At 37.3% G+C, this 15,846-nt stretch overlaps 2 protein-coding genes across 5 annotated transcripts in view; one reads left to right on the top strand and one right to left on the bottom strand.

Moving 5' to 3' along the window:
* Positions 1-15,846, bottom strand: part of LOC105677989 (uncharacterized) — a 60,328-nt gene that overhangs the window by 10,196 nt on the left and 34,286 nt on the right. For 3 of the 4 annotated variants that reach the window (XM_067346902.1, XM_067346901.1, XM_067346903.1), the window contains exons 2-3: positions 13,568-13,746; positions 281-445 (exon numbers count right to left, since the gene is read on the bottom strand). In XM_067346902.1, coding sequence (XP_067203003.1) covers positions 281-445; positions 13,568-13,746 — 344 coding nt within the window. Of the gene's footprint in view, positions 1-247; positions 446-13,567; positions 13,747-15,846 lie in introns of those variants that run through there. The other variant, XM_012376922.2, reaches the window with a different exon arrangement.
* The window catches only part of sha (shavenoid), an 80,338-nt gene continuing 64,931 nt past the window's right edge, over positions 440-15,846 (top strand). The window contains exon 1 of the mRNA XM_067361296.1: positions 440-1,422. The gene's annotated coding sequence lies outside the window, so the exon portion shown is untranslated. The remainder of the gene's footprint in view (positions 1,423-15,846) is intronic.

The following is a 15,846-nucleotide window of genomic DNA, read 5'->3' on the forward strand; positions in this document are numbered from 1 at the left end:
CAAGAGAGGCGCGACGAGGGAAGGCTTCTTCGTCTCCTCCACGACGCGCGGCGCGAGAATCCGCACGGAAGAGCGAAGGGAAGGAGCGGCGCGAGTGAGACGGCGAGACGTCGGCGGAAGAGCGACAAGGAAGCGTTCGGACGCAAGGACGAAGACGGAGCAGCGAAGCGCCGCCGCCGCCGCCGCCGCCGCCGTCGCCGTGTCGTAGGCTCGACTTGTGTGCTCGCAGCCACAAACTACCCGACCATCACGCAGCACGGATCCACCACACGAAACTTACCTGTTTCTTACTGACGTTCACCCCGTCGTGTGACACCGTTCCAGGACACGACCTTTTACTCGTCCTTGCGGTCCTTCGCAGTCCGGCGCGCGTTGCACCCTTTATCGGAACCGCTTGAAATTCGGGGATCAATCTTGGAGCATCGAAATCGGCGGACGAGAAGCTCTGGAAAGATCGAGAACATCAGAGACAATAATTTTGCAAATTCTATGTCATGTCATCACTAATGGTACACGTTGGAGTACGAAGAGGAGATTTGTGAAGGGTTGAAGTTTACTGCGACGACGGACTTGTTAAAATAGAAAATCGAAGAGACTGAGAGTACAGATGCTCTTTTCTAGAGAAAGAATAAAATGAGGAGCTGCATGCCATTGTTATATAAAAATATTTCTAAAAAAAAATAAGAAACAAAGGGATGTTGGTCTCTTTACGAAACAATTCATTCGATGAATACAAATTGATGTTATATAAATTTTATCATTTATCATAAAATAACAAATGTATTCTTTGAATTTATCCAAATTCAAATAAACGAAGAAAAAAGAAGAAGGCTGTTTATCTCGGGAGAGCAAGTGGTACCTGTTTCGTCGCCTTACATCGATTCGCCTTCAACAGGATTCAACTATAGATTAGTGGTCGTTTCCACCGGTCAATCACACGCAACTCTCTTCGTTTTACACGAAGAACTTGTGAGCCCTGCTAAGAACTGTAATTGGATATTCGTTCATCGGGAAGTGCAACATATGATTGATTCTTTAAGCTGCTTTGAAACTCGGAAGACTTCGATGTGAACGATAGAACAAGTATTTGAAAATATCGTAAAGTTTTCGCGATGTGAAATGATTTCTATGGCGTCACGCGAGGCATTAAGATACCGTTATTGATTTATGCGGGACGTTTAACGATTAATTAAAAAAACGCGACGGGAGGGAGCAGTGAGTTAAATCCGAAAATTAACCGGCGTCCGCGGTGCAGCTGTTGAAATGCTGAACCTGAAGAGAACCGCAACGACTCGCGCGCATTATCGTTCCTGACAAACGTCGTCCACGTGCTGCGAAGATCATCGATCATCCGGCTGCAGCGTCTACGACGGCCGATGAAACTTACCGCATGGCCTGCCACATCCAGCTGACATTTAACAGGTTAGTGCTAGTATCATCTTCTATGACTCTTTTCTCACATATTACCGATGTATTGCACCGATGTATTGCGCCGACAATTGCGAAAAACAAAACACTGCAAGGAGCGAGTTATCTTATTATCGATTTCTTGAGCATAAAATCAAAATATATAAACAGCAGATTTAAAAATCAACTAAAATATAAAAGAACTAGACTGATTACTATCGTTAATTATCTACGCTGCAATAATTGCTGTAAACTATAAAATTTTTTAACTATCTTAATTCCAATATAATATAACTTCATTGCAAAATAAAAATTAGAAAAAATAAAAAATAGAATGAGAAAAATTTTAGATGTTTACTGTCAGTATTAGAAAAAGTGATGTTTTTATCTGTTTCCTGACTTCTTTTACATTATTTAATAACCACTTGTTGCAAAAGCTTTTTACATATATGACAAATTACCGATAATTGAGCTATCTTAATCCGTTCTTCCAAAAATTGACGCGCGATCGATCGTCTATAATTGCGAAACCGTTGTCGATTATTGCGAAATTGCAAACTCATTATATCATATCAGTTGGCAAAATTTTTAGTATTATTTTGATCATTCGAAAGCACTATTATTGATTCCGGTTGATGTACTTATTCAAGGTTAAAATGCGTGAATAGGTATAATTTATGTTTCATATAATTCTTTCATTTATTTATATAAGAATTTCTACTAAACGTATTTAAAATTAATAAATAATATAAAAATTTTTTAAAATTATTAAATTGTTTTATTAAGCCAGCTATGTTACATTTATTATTTTGTAGCTACTTATTTTTACTTTTTTAATAATTTTAATTATATTTTATGTTAGAAAAACATTATATGTACAAAAGTATATTTGCTTTTACAGTTAGATTTTGTAGAATCTTACGAAGATAAAAATTTATCTGAGAAAGTAATTTTAATTTGAATTTTACGAAGTTTTCCTCTTAGATCGAGATAAGAAAAGAAAATAAATAGCGTATGTAAGGTGATTTCGTAGTTCTAATAGCGTCATTTCTATGTATCCAGATACGACAAATAATCTTGAGATTTAAATTATGCATTGCACAGAGATAATCTTCTCAGTCTTAATATGCATACACGGTTCAATAGAGATATATTCTGGTAGACATACGTGTATTTCTTCTTTCAATGTTCGATTAACATTTCAAATTTTCTCTTTGAAACATTTAGAGAGTCGTTTACTTGATTGATGAGTACGAGTGAAACGTAGGGCACGAAAAATTTCCAAATTCCGGTTGCATCTTATCTCGCTCTAATAGTGTGCGGCGTTGATTGTAACTGTAATGCTTATCTTCGACGAATTATGCATGAATTTACTAGGTGCGTCATCTTACTCGTAATTCGTGCGATAAAATAGTACAGCTGCCGCACCCCGTACTTTTATCTTTTTCTTTAGATACCATGTTTGGGAGGAAATATAATTTGTCACGATTTAAATATCAAATTTTAACAAATCATAATTAAAAATTATAAACTCAACTCTATCGTTTGCCAACAAAGAAATACAACGAGTATAGTGATTTATAATAATATTGGTGAGAAATATACATCTCTCTATCGATTATGCTTATAAAACTATACTTATTAATCTTGCTAGTGCGTGTATTTCTTTACGATACACACTTTGTTACATTCGGGCTTCAGCGGATTCGTACACACACGTGTTATTGTGATTTCTAGTTATCAAGTGGTCGGCACCAACTTTCCTATTATCCCATTATCCTGATAATGACTCTGGGAAGAAAGGAACGCTCCGCAAGAGCTCTGCACAGTTACGTCCAAATTACAGCGAAACCGTTAAAATCTCGCTGAATCGATGGCGATGACAGTTGTGCCGATACCGAGTTTCGATGTCGATATCAGTCTTTCAATCTTCGGCTAATTAACGGCTAATCCCGCATTTTTTAAGTCCCTAAAGTAAATTTATAAATAAGAATTAGGGATTCGTGAGAGGCACGTTTGACGACATATCCGTAGGTTGGAAAATTCTTTCGCCATCGTCGCGGCGAAACGATCCTTGAAACACGATCTCCGACGGGCAGCGTAGAAACGACCTTGCAAGGCCGCATAGAACTCGACTCGCCGTACCTACACACCCACTTTATCCCCGTAGAATAAGACGAGCGAGACTCGATGTGTTGCGGAGCCAGGCCGAGGAGAGCAGGTCCGCTTCCTTCGTCGTCTAATAGAAACAAGTAGCTGGCTGGACGCCACGCCTCGACGCTCCAGTTCCCGTCTTCTTGCTCCTTTTGCTCGTTTTCCGTCGGTTTCCTCGATGGCGAGTCCATCTGATACGCCGTGAATATCGCGAGCGGAAAACGTATTGAGATCGAAAGTTTCAATTGTCCGCCATGTTTCTAGATCCACTTTCTTTTCAGTTCTTCTTACTTGTGGCGCTTGTTCGCAGTAAAATCTAGTGCCTCTTGTAAAATTAGCAGATCTACAGCTTAATATTTCATAATTTCATTATAAAATTCCACGGATATTTTTCAAATAAATTGGAAGAAAATTGAAAAGAAAAATCCATAATTTAAAATAAGTGCTGCAATTTGTCGACGTCCTGTCATAAAGAAAATGCAATCCATCATTATTTGTTACATTATCCCATATTTAGCTGAATCCCAAATTATATTCTCATTTTACTTCGTTAAGTACACACACGGTCTTTCTTTATGCATTTGCAACATAAAAAGTATATACTCAAGCGTATTGGATGGCGAATATTTTTGTCGAAAAAAATGTTAATGGCCCGGGGATGGAATAGCGAGGCTGCGGAAAACAGTTAAAAGTGGTCGGTCGCGCGGCTTTTGAATGCGCAATCAAATTTCCGACTTGCGATTTGTTTCGCGAGAAACCTCGTTAAAATCGTCAGCTGCCACGGTCCTGTTGATCCCGCACTTTTTTTTCCTTCGTTTCTTCCGGCCATCATGCATCTCCCTCCTCTTATTCTTATAAATTTTAATGCGATTCTACATCACGGACAACTTGTAAATATCAGGTGTTACCGAAATTGGCACCGCCGTTTGAATTTCACTTATTCATCCCCGCGGCACCGTAATTGACGAACGATTTAAAGATCATTCATTAAGAATGTTTCGCGTGTTTTCCGTTTCTTTTTACTGGTATAAGAGGCGATAGAAACGAGATTGCGCATTTTCTTATAAGGCAGTGTGTACACAGCAGAGAAAATCTACAGCGCGAATAATTTGTCTCCCCTACTCCGATAGTTTTCTTACCGTTTTGCGATCCTGAGCACACATCACTAGAAACGTATTCTTGAATAGATTTCACGGTCTTTCGTGGGAACCTGCGGTACATTAAGTCGATGTAAATAGGAAAGCATCTCTTCTCTCTCGTCGAAGCAATGGAGTGCGAATCGCATTCCACGGTTTCGATTTTCTTACTTTGCGCTCGAATGCTTACGGCAATATCAATGCGTTATTATCGGCGTTCTCGAAATTATCCCACGTTATTTACTACGGGGAAAACGAGTATTGTGGAATAGTATTTCAAGTGGAGCGCATCGATTATTTGGGTCGTTTATTTCAAGCTGCTAGTTTTGAAAGTAGCGTCAAGTTTAAAATGTTACGAACGATTGAGTTTGCACTATCAATAAATTCAGATGATAAAAGTAAATTTCACTGTAGATTAAAAATAATATACTCAATTTTTTCAAAAATAATTGAATGAATCCGTTCAGAAAGAAAATACAAAAGATACTCGATAGCATTTTTATATAATTATGTGAAAACGTTTTATACCATCATTTATATTATTTTTTACGTATTTTCAGCAAAATTAATTTATTTTTAATATTTTCGGAATAACGGTTTTCTAAGACAAATAATTTGCATGCTAATTAGACATGCAAATTTATTCAATATAAAATATAATTAATTTCTTTAACTTTCGGAAATGCAAATTTATTCAATATAAAGTGTAATTAATTTCTTTAACTTTGTATCTGTTTATAAAGTCTTCTAATAGCCCTAATTGGTCCGTGATTAGATTCACTGTTGTAATTTTAACGTGAAATCGAGGAATCGTCATTTTTTTACGCGGTCAAATTTAGCACCGGTAACTTTACGCAACGGTACATGAAAACGTATACTTGCTATAATGCATTACATCTGTGATGCATAAATTCGTGCGAAATTATCGCCGTTGTGTTACCGCTGATTTCCATATGAGAGCTGTAATTTCAATGTGAAAAAGAATCGACGCTACGCAATGCATCCTTCACATCCGATGCATTCGATACGAATTTCCGCGGCGTGTACGCCATATGACTACAGTGAGAAGTCAAATGCAACGTTCGAATATAGATTTATCATTCGTCAACTCGGAAGAGACGACGATACACACGGATGCGGATGCCGTTTCCGTCAGTGCCACCTTTTGAGAGCATAGGAACAGGTGCTGGCGAACTACTCGAGTAGTCAATTGCGCAAGATGCAAGATGATCTGTTTATCTCGCATTACGGTGACTTCTCTCTTACGTCATTTTCATTTTTGAAATATTATTCACGTAAATATACTAGATGCAATAATAGCTAAAAAAAATTTTAAATGCTTCTTATACTTTTATTATATATAAATATTTTCCCAAATAAATATTTAAATTATCTTTACATATTAGAGATAAATATTTAGTTGCTTAATAGATTTTATCAGAACAATTGAGAATTAAGTCTCACAATTGCTCAGCGATACGCTAAGTGAAAGAAAAGATAACGCAAGATTTCGCCAGTCTGAGAATCTTTGTCTTCGACTGCTTAATTCACTGCTTTTAAACAGCGATATTTTTAAACATCTCCACGCACTGCATTAAATCATACACTATATTCGCGCGTAGAAATATGCAAAGTAGCTAGTTCTCGCGTACTTGCTATTGCATTCGCATCCACGATTCCGCCAATATTAGAGTCACGCTAATATTTCTTCTCATTATTAACGGCTTGCCTGGTCTTTCTCACTCTTTTTTATTAAAGACGGATAAATCTCGTTAAGCGATCGTTATCGAAAACCTTGTATATATATTCGGCGACGTTATCGCACGCGGTAATATCGATGTCTTCTTTAAATATGCGTGAGATTGTCCGTGCGCGGTGTTAGTAACCCAAGTTGTATTCGGCCGCGCGAGAGTTATGGCTCGGGAAAAAAGTCGACGGAGGGTCCGGCATAATTTTCAACGGTTATTATTCATCGAATGCCTTCTAGTAACCGATTCCGACAGTATTAAGTGATCACTACAGCACTTTGTCATTCATCCTTTGGTATCCATTGCTGAGAACAAAATTTCATAAATCTATCCCGAGCAATCTCTGGATCGTTTCAATTCAAAAATCAAGTATAATTTATTAATATTAACAAATTAGACGATCGATCAATTGAATCTACCCTTGATCCGCATTTGTAAGTTGCAGAGTAACGAAAACGATTTCACTCGGACGGAGAGTGTTATAATATTCCTCAGCTCGCTAAGTTAGCGGCTTAATTGCGGACGCGATGTAATTGACGAAGGTTTAATGGCATCTTGTGTACCTTGTGTACCTTGAAAGTTTGATGACTTATTATTAATAGGTAGCCGAAAACAAGGATACATAATTCTACAAAGATATCGTCGATAACTCTAGTAGAATTATATGTAATGAGCCACCGGTTTCAATATAATTATAGAATCTGATATTAATGGATCGAGATGGGAGATCAAAGTCAGCCGAGATAATTGTGAAGAGCGGATGATTATATTAGCGCAAATTTCTGATAAAACTCATAATATCATTTTATACGATTACAAAAAATAGCATTTTATTATGATTATCAAAATAAATAATCATAAATTTTTAATTATTTTATAATTACTGTTAATTTTGTATTATAGAAGAATTTTGCAGTTTTCTAATCTATTTATTCTCCACTGTCAGTATTAATTTGATCAATATTATATTTAACAATTTAAATGACCACTAATATAATTATAAAGAAGTATATATTATTAATATTATATGTAATCAGAATTTTACTTAATAATTACACATAAGTATAGCCATTGCTTGCTGCAGCTAGCTGAGAATCTATTTAATATCTCAATTGTATTATAATAAACTTTTAAGTAGTAAATAACTCATTAATTATGAAACTTCTCACGATTTCTTTTTTCATGACATGGAAAATAAGAACGGAAAGCTTCTTTTAGCCTTGACATATTCGGTTCATATCGGAAATTGCGTGCGAGAAGAGAATTTGTAATTACCAATAATAATAATCATGCAAATTGATCTTTTGGCGCGTCGATCCGTATTTCGACAGGGGGATTTATTACAAATATTTCAATAAATATATCTTATAATGCTACAATTATAGGTAGTTAAACATGAAATATAGTTACACGATGAGCGGCTATAAAAATATTTATCCGCCCTCGTGTAATTACATGTTGATTATTACCGCGCCGCATTGGAAAAATCTATGTCGGGAATTAAAGATCGTATCATGCATCTTCGAAAACTCGATGATTGATTTCGTTTATTCGCGCGATATCGGGGCCCGGGTGTGCGTACGCGCCGACCGCAGCGGCCGGCCAGGTAATTATGAAATTGTGATTAACGGTGAGTAATTACCAAGTCCGCTACCATGGTGATGGATTAATTACCGGGGCCATTACGCGTGCGACGTTCTCTCTCCGCGCACTCTCATTTCTCCGTGTGCGCGCGCGTATCCTCGCGAGAACGAAAGTGCGCGTCGAAATGACAAGCTATTAACCCCGACCCATTGCAAATTTTAATTTTGCTTTTATTATCGCGCCGTGGAATTTCATTGACATGCGGCGCGCGCATTATTTTATATGCGAAGCGGCTAACGAGATGCTTTAATCGCAGCACGAAGCTGCGCATAAAGATGTCAAAAGATTTTGTAATGTAAAGTTTATAATGAACGGGAAAGAATTCCACGCGTTTGACAGTAGATATTTACAAGAAATCCTAAGAAAAATCTATTGGAATTCGATATTTGACGCTTTCCAGCGGAGAAAGTCGTCAATGAATGCTCGATATTAACTCGATTCGGAGTAATAACTTAATGAGACGAGTTAATAATCATCTTAACGAGTTGTAATGATTTTGTGTGAGGAAACATACATATTTAATGATAATAAAAATTTTTATATTTATGGAAAAAAACCAGATGTCTTTTCTCTCTTCTCTCTCATGTTTTACAAATCAATTTGCATAAATGTTCTTTGTAAAGAACCGTGCGTTCTATAAATCTTTCTCTATCGAGGTTGCAACTTCCGCGCAAACTTTTTTTCCGCACTCTCGTTAGCCACCGCAGCACTTGCACGGAGTGATTAACTAATGGCGATTAATTAATCACGGCGGCGTAAGAGCATCGCAAGTCAAGCTCGCGTCTCGTTGCAAGACTCTCGGCGGGCGCGCGTGCGCGCGTTCGTCGGTAGCTGAAGAATAGCTTTGATAAATCAAGGAGATTTCACGTGCCGGCCATTAAAACGTAGCTACTCGTGAAACGCGCAAAGTTGCCGACCGCGTAGATGCAGATACGCGCGTTGCTCACTTGTTAATGTTACTCCTGCTCGCCATATGGGGTATTAAGTCGCGGTTAGAACCGCGCGGAAAAATCGCAATCAGCGTCGATGGAGCCCCGTTCGAGGAGCTCTTCGGGTCCGGCGCGAATAAAGGGAAGACAAGTTTTCAATTGGCGCTATGCGCGATCAAAGAACTGTTAAGCCGCCCGTAATCGCGGCTCTTTTGTCATCGCTGCAACATGTGTACGAAGCAATCTGGGATGTGTGCGATGTGTACTTTGCTCTACCGAAAGGCGAAAAAAAAAAGAGACGAGCGCGTGATTAAGGACAGAGAAGGATGAGCCCAGCATGCAGCGCAGTAGCAGTGAGATATCATACGAACACGTTCGTAAATACGCTGATGAATTATTGCGATAAAAATACCTACCGCGATATCAAACGCCCACCCTTGAATGTATTACACTGCGAACAATTTAACAAAAATATATAAAATAAAAAATAAATATTATCAAAATATATTATCGTTAAAACTTTTCAACATTTTATCAAGATTATATTTTTGCAACAGATATCATTCTTAAAGATCGGTATTTACAAGCGCATGTAGCGTGACGACTATACGCGTGTAGTTACTTTAAATTATTCTATATTATTCTACCAGAAAAGTGTAAACCTTATTACAAAAGATAAAAAAAAAGATGTTGATATATAAAACAATCTAATAATTAACAGATCGAATACGTAAAGTGGATAAAAGCCATTAGCATATTTGCATATTGCTTTATCTATAACTTTGCGCACAATAATTTTAATCGCAAATTTTTTTGCTCCCTCCAAATTCATTTATAAAATATACGTTAATGATTGAAAGATAGCAGAACAGTCTCGCAGTGTACGGGTTCTAATGACTTTGTTAATTAGATTCCCCTGGCTCTGTTCACTGACACGTTTTTCTCCGAGGCTGTTTCTCCACCTGCGTGGAAATCTTCTATCCTGAAATTCTGCTCATCCAGCTGAGATTCGCTATCGTTCTCGGCGGAACCCCTTTCATTTTCTAGTCGATGTGCGCACCACACCTTCGTGTATCCGCCGCGGTATAATAAAGCACACACTTACATCGAGATTAGATTAGTCGAAACGGAAAGTGTGCGTGTTTGTTAGCAGGTGTGCTCGCAATGTACACGGAGATACACGCAGTATTTTACGATCGTATTTCGATTCGTTCTGTCATCAGTAAAAATTTGTTTAATCTAAAATATATTCTCTCTCTTATTATATATTATTATGTATTTTTTTAAATCTATTTTGATAAGAATAATTTAAGACATTTTTTTATTAGTTATTTCTTTAGTGCATTTTATTCTGAAACATTCAAATATTAAAAGTTATATTTTTTTTTGCAATATGATTCTTTTAACAATAAACACTTAATTTGTAGAATTAATCTGCGCCTTATTTATTTCGCTTTACATTCACAGCGCGGAAGTTTATATTTCTTCGTCTGTATCCGCTTTCGTAGGGGAGGAAGAACTCGTAAAAACCGAGGAATCGGCCATATTAAGGCGAACGTCACGGCGCGATGATCAATACGAACACGCATATGTACGCTTTTTTGTATCGCGGCACGCACACACCGCGGTGAGCGTGTAATTGCGGCACAGCTATATACGCGCGGCTCGCTGTTGTTTATTATGCAATACTTAGAACATGCTCATTATCTCGATCAGCGGCTACAAATGAGTTTTCGTAATTAGTCCCGATAAATAAATTTGCTCAAATTCTAAGGCGGAAACTTAATTCTTCTGTCCTTCGCCGCGCGAAGAGTGTCAGAAATCACATCACCTCTCATTCGTCGAATCATAGATATCTATCGAAAGCCGGAGAAGAAAAGCGGTTGTGAACTGTCCAATTTAGAATCAGTTACTGCTTCATTATTTTTTTATTTTTTATCTATCATATACTTCCACAAAGTTTTTCTGCCGAACTTTATATGGAAACACTTCAACAATGAGGCTTATGTAAGAGTAACCGAATCAATCGTTATGATCGGAGAGTAAAAAGCGGGGGAGCAACATGCTCTCGCGGGATGAAGTTATTTCAGGCGGAGATACGCATCGACAAAACGAAGGTTATTAAATCCATAGACGAGAAGACGTGCCTCCAATAGCAAAACGCCGGGTCTCTCTCTTTCTGCGAAAAGCGCCGCGATCGCGGCCTTAATAAGACGCGGAGCGTGAATAATGCGGATACAACCGCGTTAGAATTAATATATACGCAAAGGAAGCGTCATGGCCACGTGGGCATGGCATAAATATTAATTAATGGACCATTATTACGCCGGCGTAGTGAGTTTTACTATGGCTCGATGAGTCCGCTTGCGGGCGCGCGCGCGCGCTCGCGCGCGAGCCGTTGCTCGCCACGGCTCGATCGCCGATGTAATAAAGTGCTAATATCGGTGAAAAGGAAATTTTTAATTACGCCCATATCGACGACCTCAGCTTATTTGCACCGTAATTAATTTTCGATAAATATTTCGATAGACTTATTCCGTTATGGCTTTAGAAATCGTACACCGGCGAAGATGAACGTTGAATTAGTCACGCCTAGATATCAATTATGCTGATCAAGATTTGATAAAGTGGACTTATCAATATCTAATACTTTTTTTATTTAATTAAAGCTCAACTTACGCAGCAAAAAAATAATCCCGAGAAGATATTCAATAGGTGTACTCTGATAGTGATTTTTATCAAGTCATTGATAAAATGATTTGATTTACTGCGTATCTCCGAATTTTTTGAGCGAAATCAGTTGAACATGCAGAATTCATGAATAAAAAAAAGTAACAATTCTGGAATATCTTATATGGATTTTTTCTCGCATAAGAATGCTCTGCAAACGTGATTTATGCGTAAAATATACACTACTGGAAGTTGATTAAAAAGAAAACGCGTAAAGAAAGTTCGTAAAGTGCGTAAAGAAATAATGGTGACGTTCACTGTACTCTATTGTCTTTTTCTATGGTTGTCAACAGTATCATTTAACTGGTAGTCAACGTTTCTTACTGACTGTTTAACAATAATGTCCGCTCGGGAACCGCTATGTCCATTTCACCGCGCAACTTCATTGACCAATCATTGTTTCGTAGATTGACTGAAGGAGCAGCATCTCTATGATGTTGGGCTCCACTATTGTTTTCTAGCTGCAGCGCTAAGGCCGCATTACCGATGTCAAATAAGTTAGCGTACGTAGCGGAGAATAATTGAGGAATACACGCCCAAGATTGTATACCCGTATTGTATCACCGACCAGTTTGTGGCGTGTCACGTACCGCAGCTAGTGATGCACAATTTGCTTCTTGCAATCAACCGCTAAATTGCACTTTATTAGCAGGCGGCGAACTACAAATCGAACGATTTATTGAATCGTGACAGTAGACAAACGGGACTATTTCATAATAACGTTGCGAATGAACGTGATGGAATGTTCCAAGAGCAATAGTACATGTAAGGTATCATTTTTATTGAAATTTTGAAGTTATTTTTCCTTAGCAAAATACTTAATCAAATTTGCCATTTCAAAATTTCTGAATGTTCAATATAAATTTTGCAAAACTTAAATTTTAAGAGAATAAAAAAGCTTCATTATCTTTTTTATTTGTTATAATTTTTAATATTGTTTTACATTTAGAAATTAAATTGTTAAAAAAATCATAAAGTTGTAATTAACACAATACTTATTGCAATTTAATTCGCCGATCTATCTTAATTTTTAATGTATTTTCATAATCAAAATTAGAATGCAAGTTGTGCATCATTGTACCAGAAAAGCCTGTCTTCTTGGAATATGCATTCTCTATCCGCGTAAGATGTCAATGAAACCGACACACGTGCTTCAAACGCAACTCTACTGAAAAGATACCTGTGACTGCTTCAAGAGGAGTGCATACTCTCCATGCGTGCATAAGTTGCCAAATGAATTCTACCTTCATCGCGATTCATAATTTACCGTTGCTTCGAATACAATAACGTTGTAAACGTTCGTACATCAAGAATAAACAAGTATGATTATATTTTTTATAATACATAAAATAATACATAAAATACATAAAATAAATGAAAACGAAATCTCTGTTACGAAATATTTCTGAAATATCATAAAGAGATTCAATAATACCATAAAATAAAAGCTATTACGAGCCGAGCCGAATGGTAATTGCTCCTTTTCATTTAATAATAATATTGTATTTACACAAACATATTTACAATATTTGCAGATACGTTTGTGTAAAAATTGTAGCTTTTATTTTATAGTATTATTGAATAATAATTAGAGCCGGAATTATAATTTAACTTTTTACTTATAAAGAGATTCATACTTTTTATGTGAAATCCTCTTATCATATCTTGATCAAAATTAATCGATGTCAAATTTAAATTTTAACTAGATATTCACGCGTAAATATGAAACAAAATTTTATTGCCGCGCGTTTCCACGCCGCACAAAAAGAAAATAAACATTACAAGACGCTTCGTGAAGCATGAACGGCGAATATCTTACCTGTGAGAACGCGCCGCCGGCATAATTTCCGTGCCATCGTAGACAGAATCCGACAGGATAGTGCAGACTTCCGCGGCGTCTGTAAGTTAGATTTAACCATTTCTTGCCTTCGCGGAATGTCACGCATGCCACTCGTATAGTCACTCGGAACACCGCAACCGTGCCGTGGTTGCAGACACCTGTTACAGAGAACTCTAATAAATATACGAAAAAATTCCACTCGAATGCGCGGACGCTTTGTACTTGCCCAGAACGGCATGGAAAAGGAGATTTCACTAATTATCGCACTGCTTAGATATCAATGTTTATCTTAAAAGATTAACAACACCAATGTACGGTATATTTGCTGATTGTTAACTAGCGATAAATGTTTTACACTTATTTTACTTTATTTAATTTTTATGTCAAAATAAAAATATTTTTAAAAGACAGAAATAATTCAATCAAAACTTAAAATTGATTCGCGAATTCGTAAATGAAAAAAAAAAATGCAATAAACACCAACATGACAACTAAAATTATATACATCCAATGTAGTGAGAGGAGGATTCTCTATAAACGTCCTCGACAGCCGTATAAATCCCTGTTAAAAAATGAACAGTTATCCGGTGGCGAAACCATATGGCGATTTAAAAAAAAAAAGGTGCGCGCGAACATGATTCAAACACGTCGATCCGTGTAAGTTATCCGCGATTTTTTTTTATCTAGAGGCTCCGAATAAAATTTTCAAAGAAAAAAAAAAAAACGAAACTGTAACAACCAACGTGTTCGATCGAGCGTATTTATTCCTCCATTAGCAACGGCTATTAATACCGGAACGAAATTATCGCGCAAGCGGAATAAAAGAGGGAAGGCAATGTCCCACGGTATCCCACCTGTACGTTGTTAATCGGGATGTGACTTTGTTTTTATTGCAGATTGTTATCAGCTTTCGTGGATCAGTTTCACGCGCAGGCGTGCTTCGGGCGCATGGATACATCCTCATTTCACGACGAAACGCCGACGCGAGCCGCATTGATTACCTACCGTTTTAATGACCACGCGCCCGGCGGATATATTTTTACGTATAACGCATACATACATAACGAGCCTGTTGAAAGCTCAGAGGGGGGGGGGGGGGGGGAGTTGCGAAACGACATAAGTTCGACGTTCAAATGGCGCGTGAATCCACCTTCCGCATCAATTAACATCGCATTCATAATTAAACTTTCTCGTTACCTCAACTAAACAGCCTCGCCACGAGATATATTGATCGACTATCGTGTTAACGGGTTTCGCCTCACCATTCGCGTTTGTTTGAAGTAATGTGACTAGCTTTTTTTAATCGATTTGATCGATAAGTCCCGATGGTTTAGTGGATACAACATATGCGCAGTCATCATTTTGAAGAAACGAAACGACAAAACGAGAAACGACTCGACAAAACGGTGACGGAGGTGACATTCTTGCGCGAGCAAATAAAAAATTAGTGATTTATATTCCGAGAGTAAGATTTAGACGCATACTTCTTAAGATTTATGAAGACTCCTCGATTCAACATACAAATGCAAAAAAAATTATTTCCTCGTAAATAAAAAAAGAATGAAATTTTGGACGTTAAAAGTAATCTGTATAAGCTAATACTTTATAGAAGTATTTCGAACAGCTCTCACAATAAAAAGAACAAAAAGAAAAAATATATGCATTAATCCTAAAAATAATTGAGTTATTATTAGAGCTATTGGATTATATAAATTTTTTACGACGAGAAACTCAATTTTTTATGAATTAATGACCGATACCGTATGCTTCTCAAAACAGCGTGTCCACAGATCGCGATCTTTTCTTCTTAGATATAATACCTTTTTAATATCTCGTTCGCATTTTAAAGGAATCTTTTATTCATCGTCTGCGATAATCTGATCGGCTTTCATTATAATGGTACGTGTTTTGAATAATTTTTTTTTCTTGTAACCAGTACATGGCGCGGATGTATCCCCTTAATGTCGATTTAATTTTTACGACTGCACCTCCCTAAAAAAATTCCCGAAACGTCGATTTCGGCATCATCATCCGGCGCGAGTCCTTAATTACTTAATAAAAAACTGCTGAACAGAGCAACAGCGGCGCTCAAGGAGATGCATAAGCATTAGGGCCGATTTTTTAATTACAGTTGCTGTGACTTGCCCTATGCAATAAGCCGCAGATTAAAATGACGGGAAAAAATGACCTAACGATCAATGTGAAAGTGGAGCGTTCGACTTATCCGCTCGTTTGAGATTTATTACCGGTTAGCCGTA

The sequence above is a fragment of the Linepithema humile genome, chromosome 1 (assembly GCF_040581485.1).
Source record: "Linepithema humile isolate Giens D197 chromosome 1, Lhum_UNIL_v1.0, whole genome shotgun sequence".
Classification (NCBI taxonomy): domain Eukaryota; kingdom Metazoa; phylum Arthropoda; class Insecta; order Hymenoptera; family Formicidae; genus Linepithema; species Linepithema humile.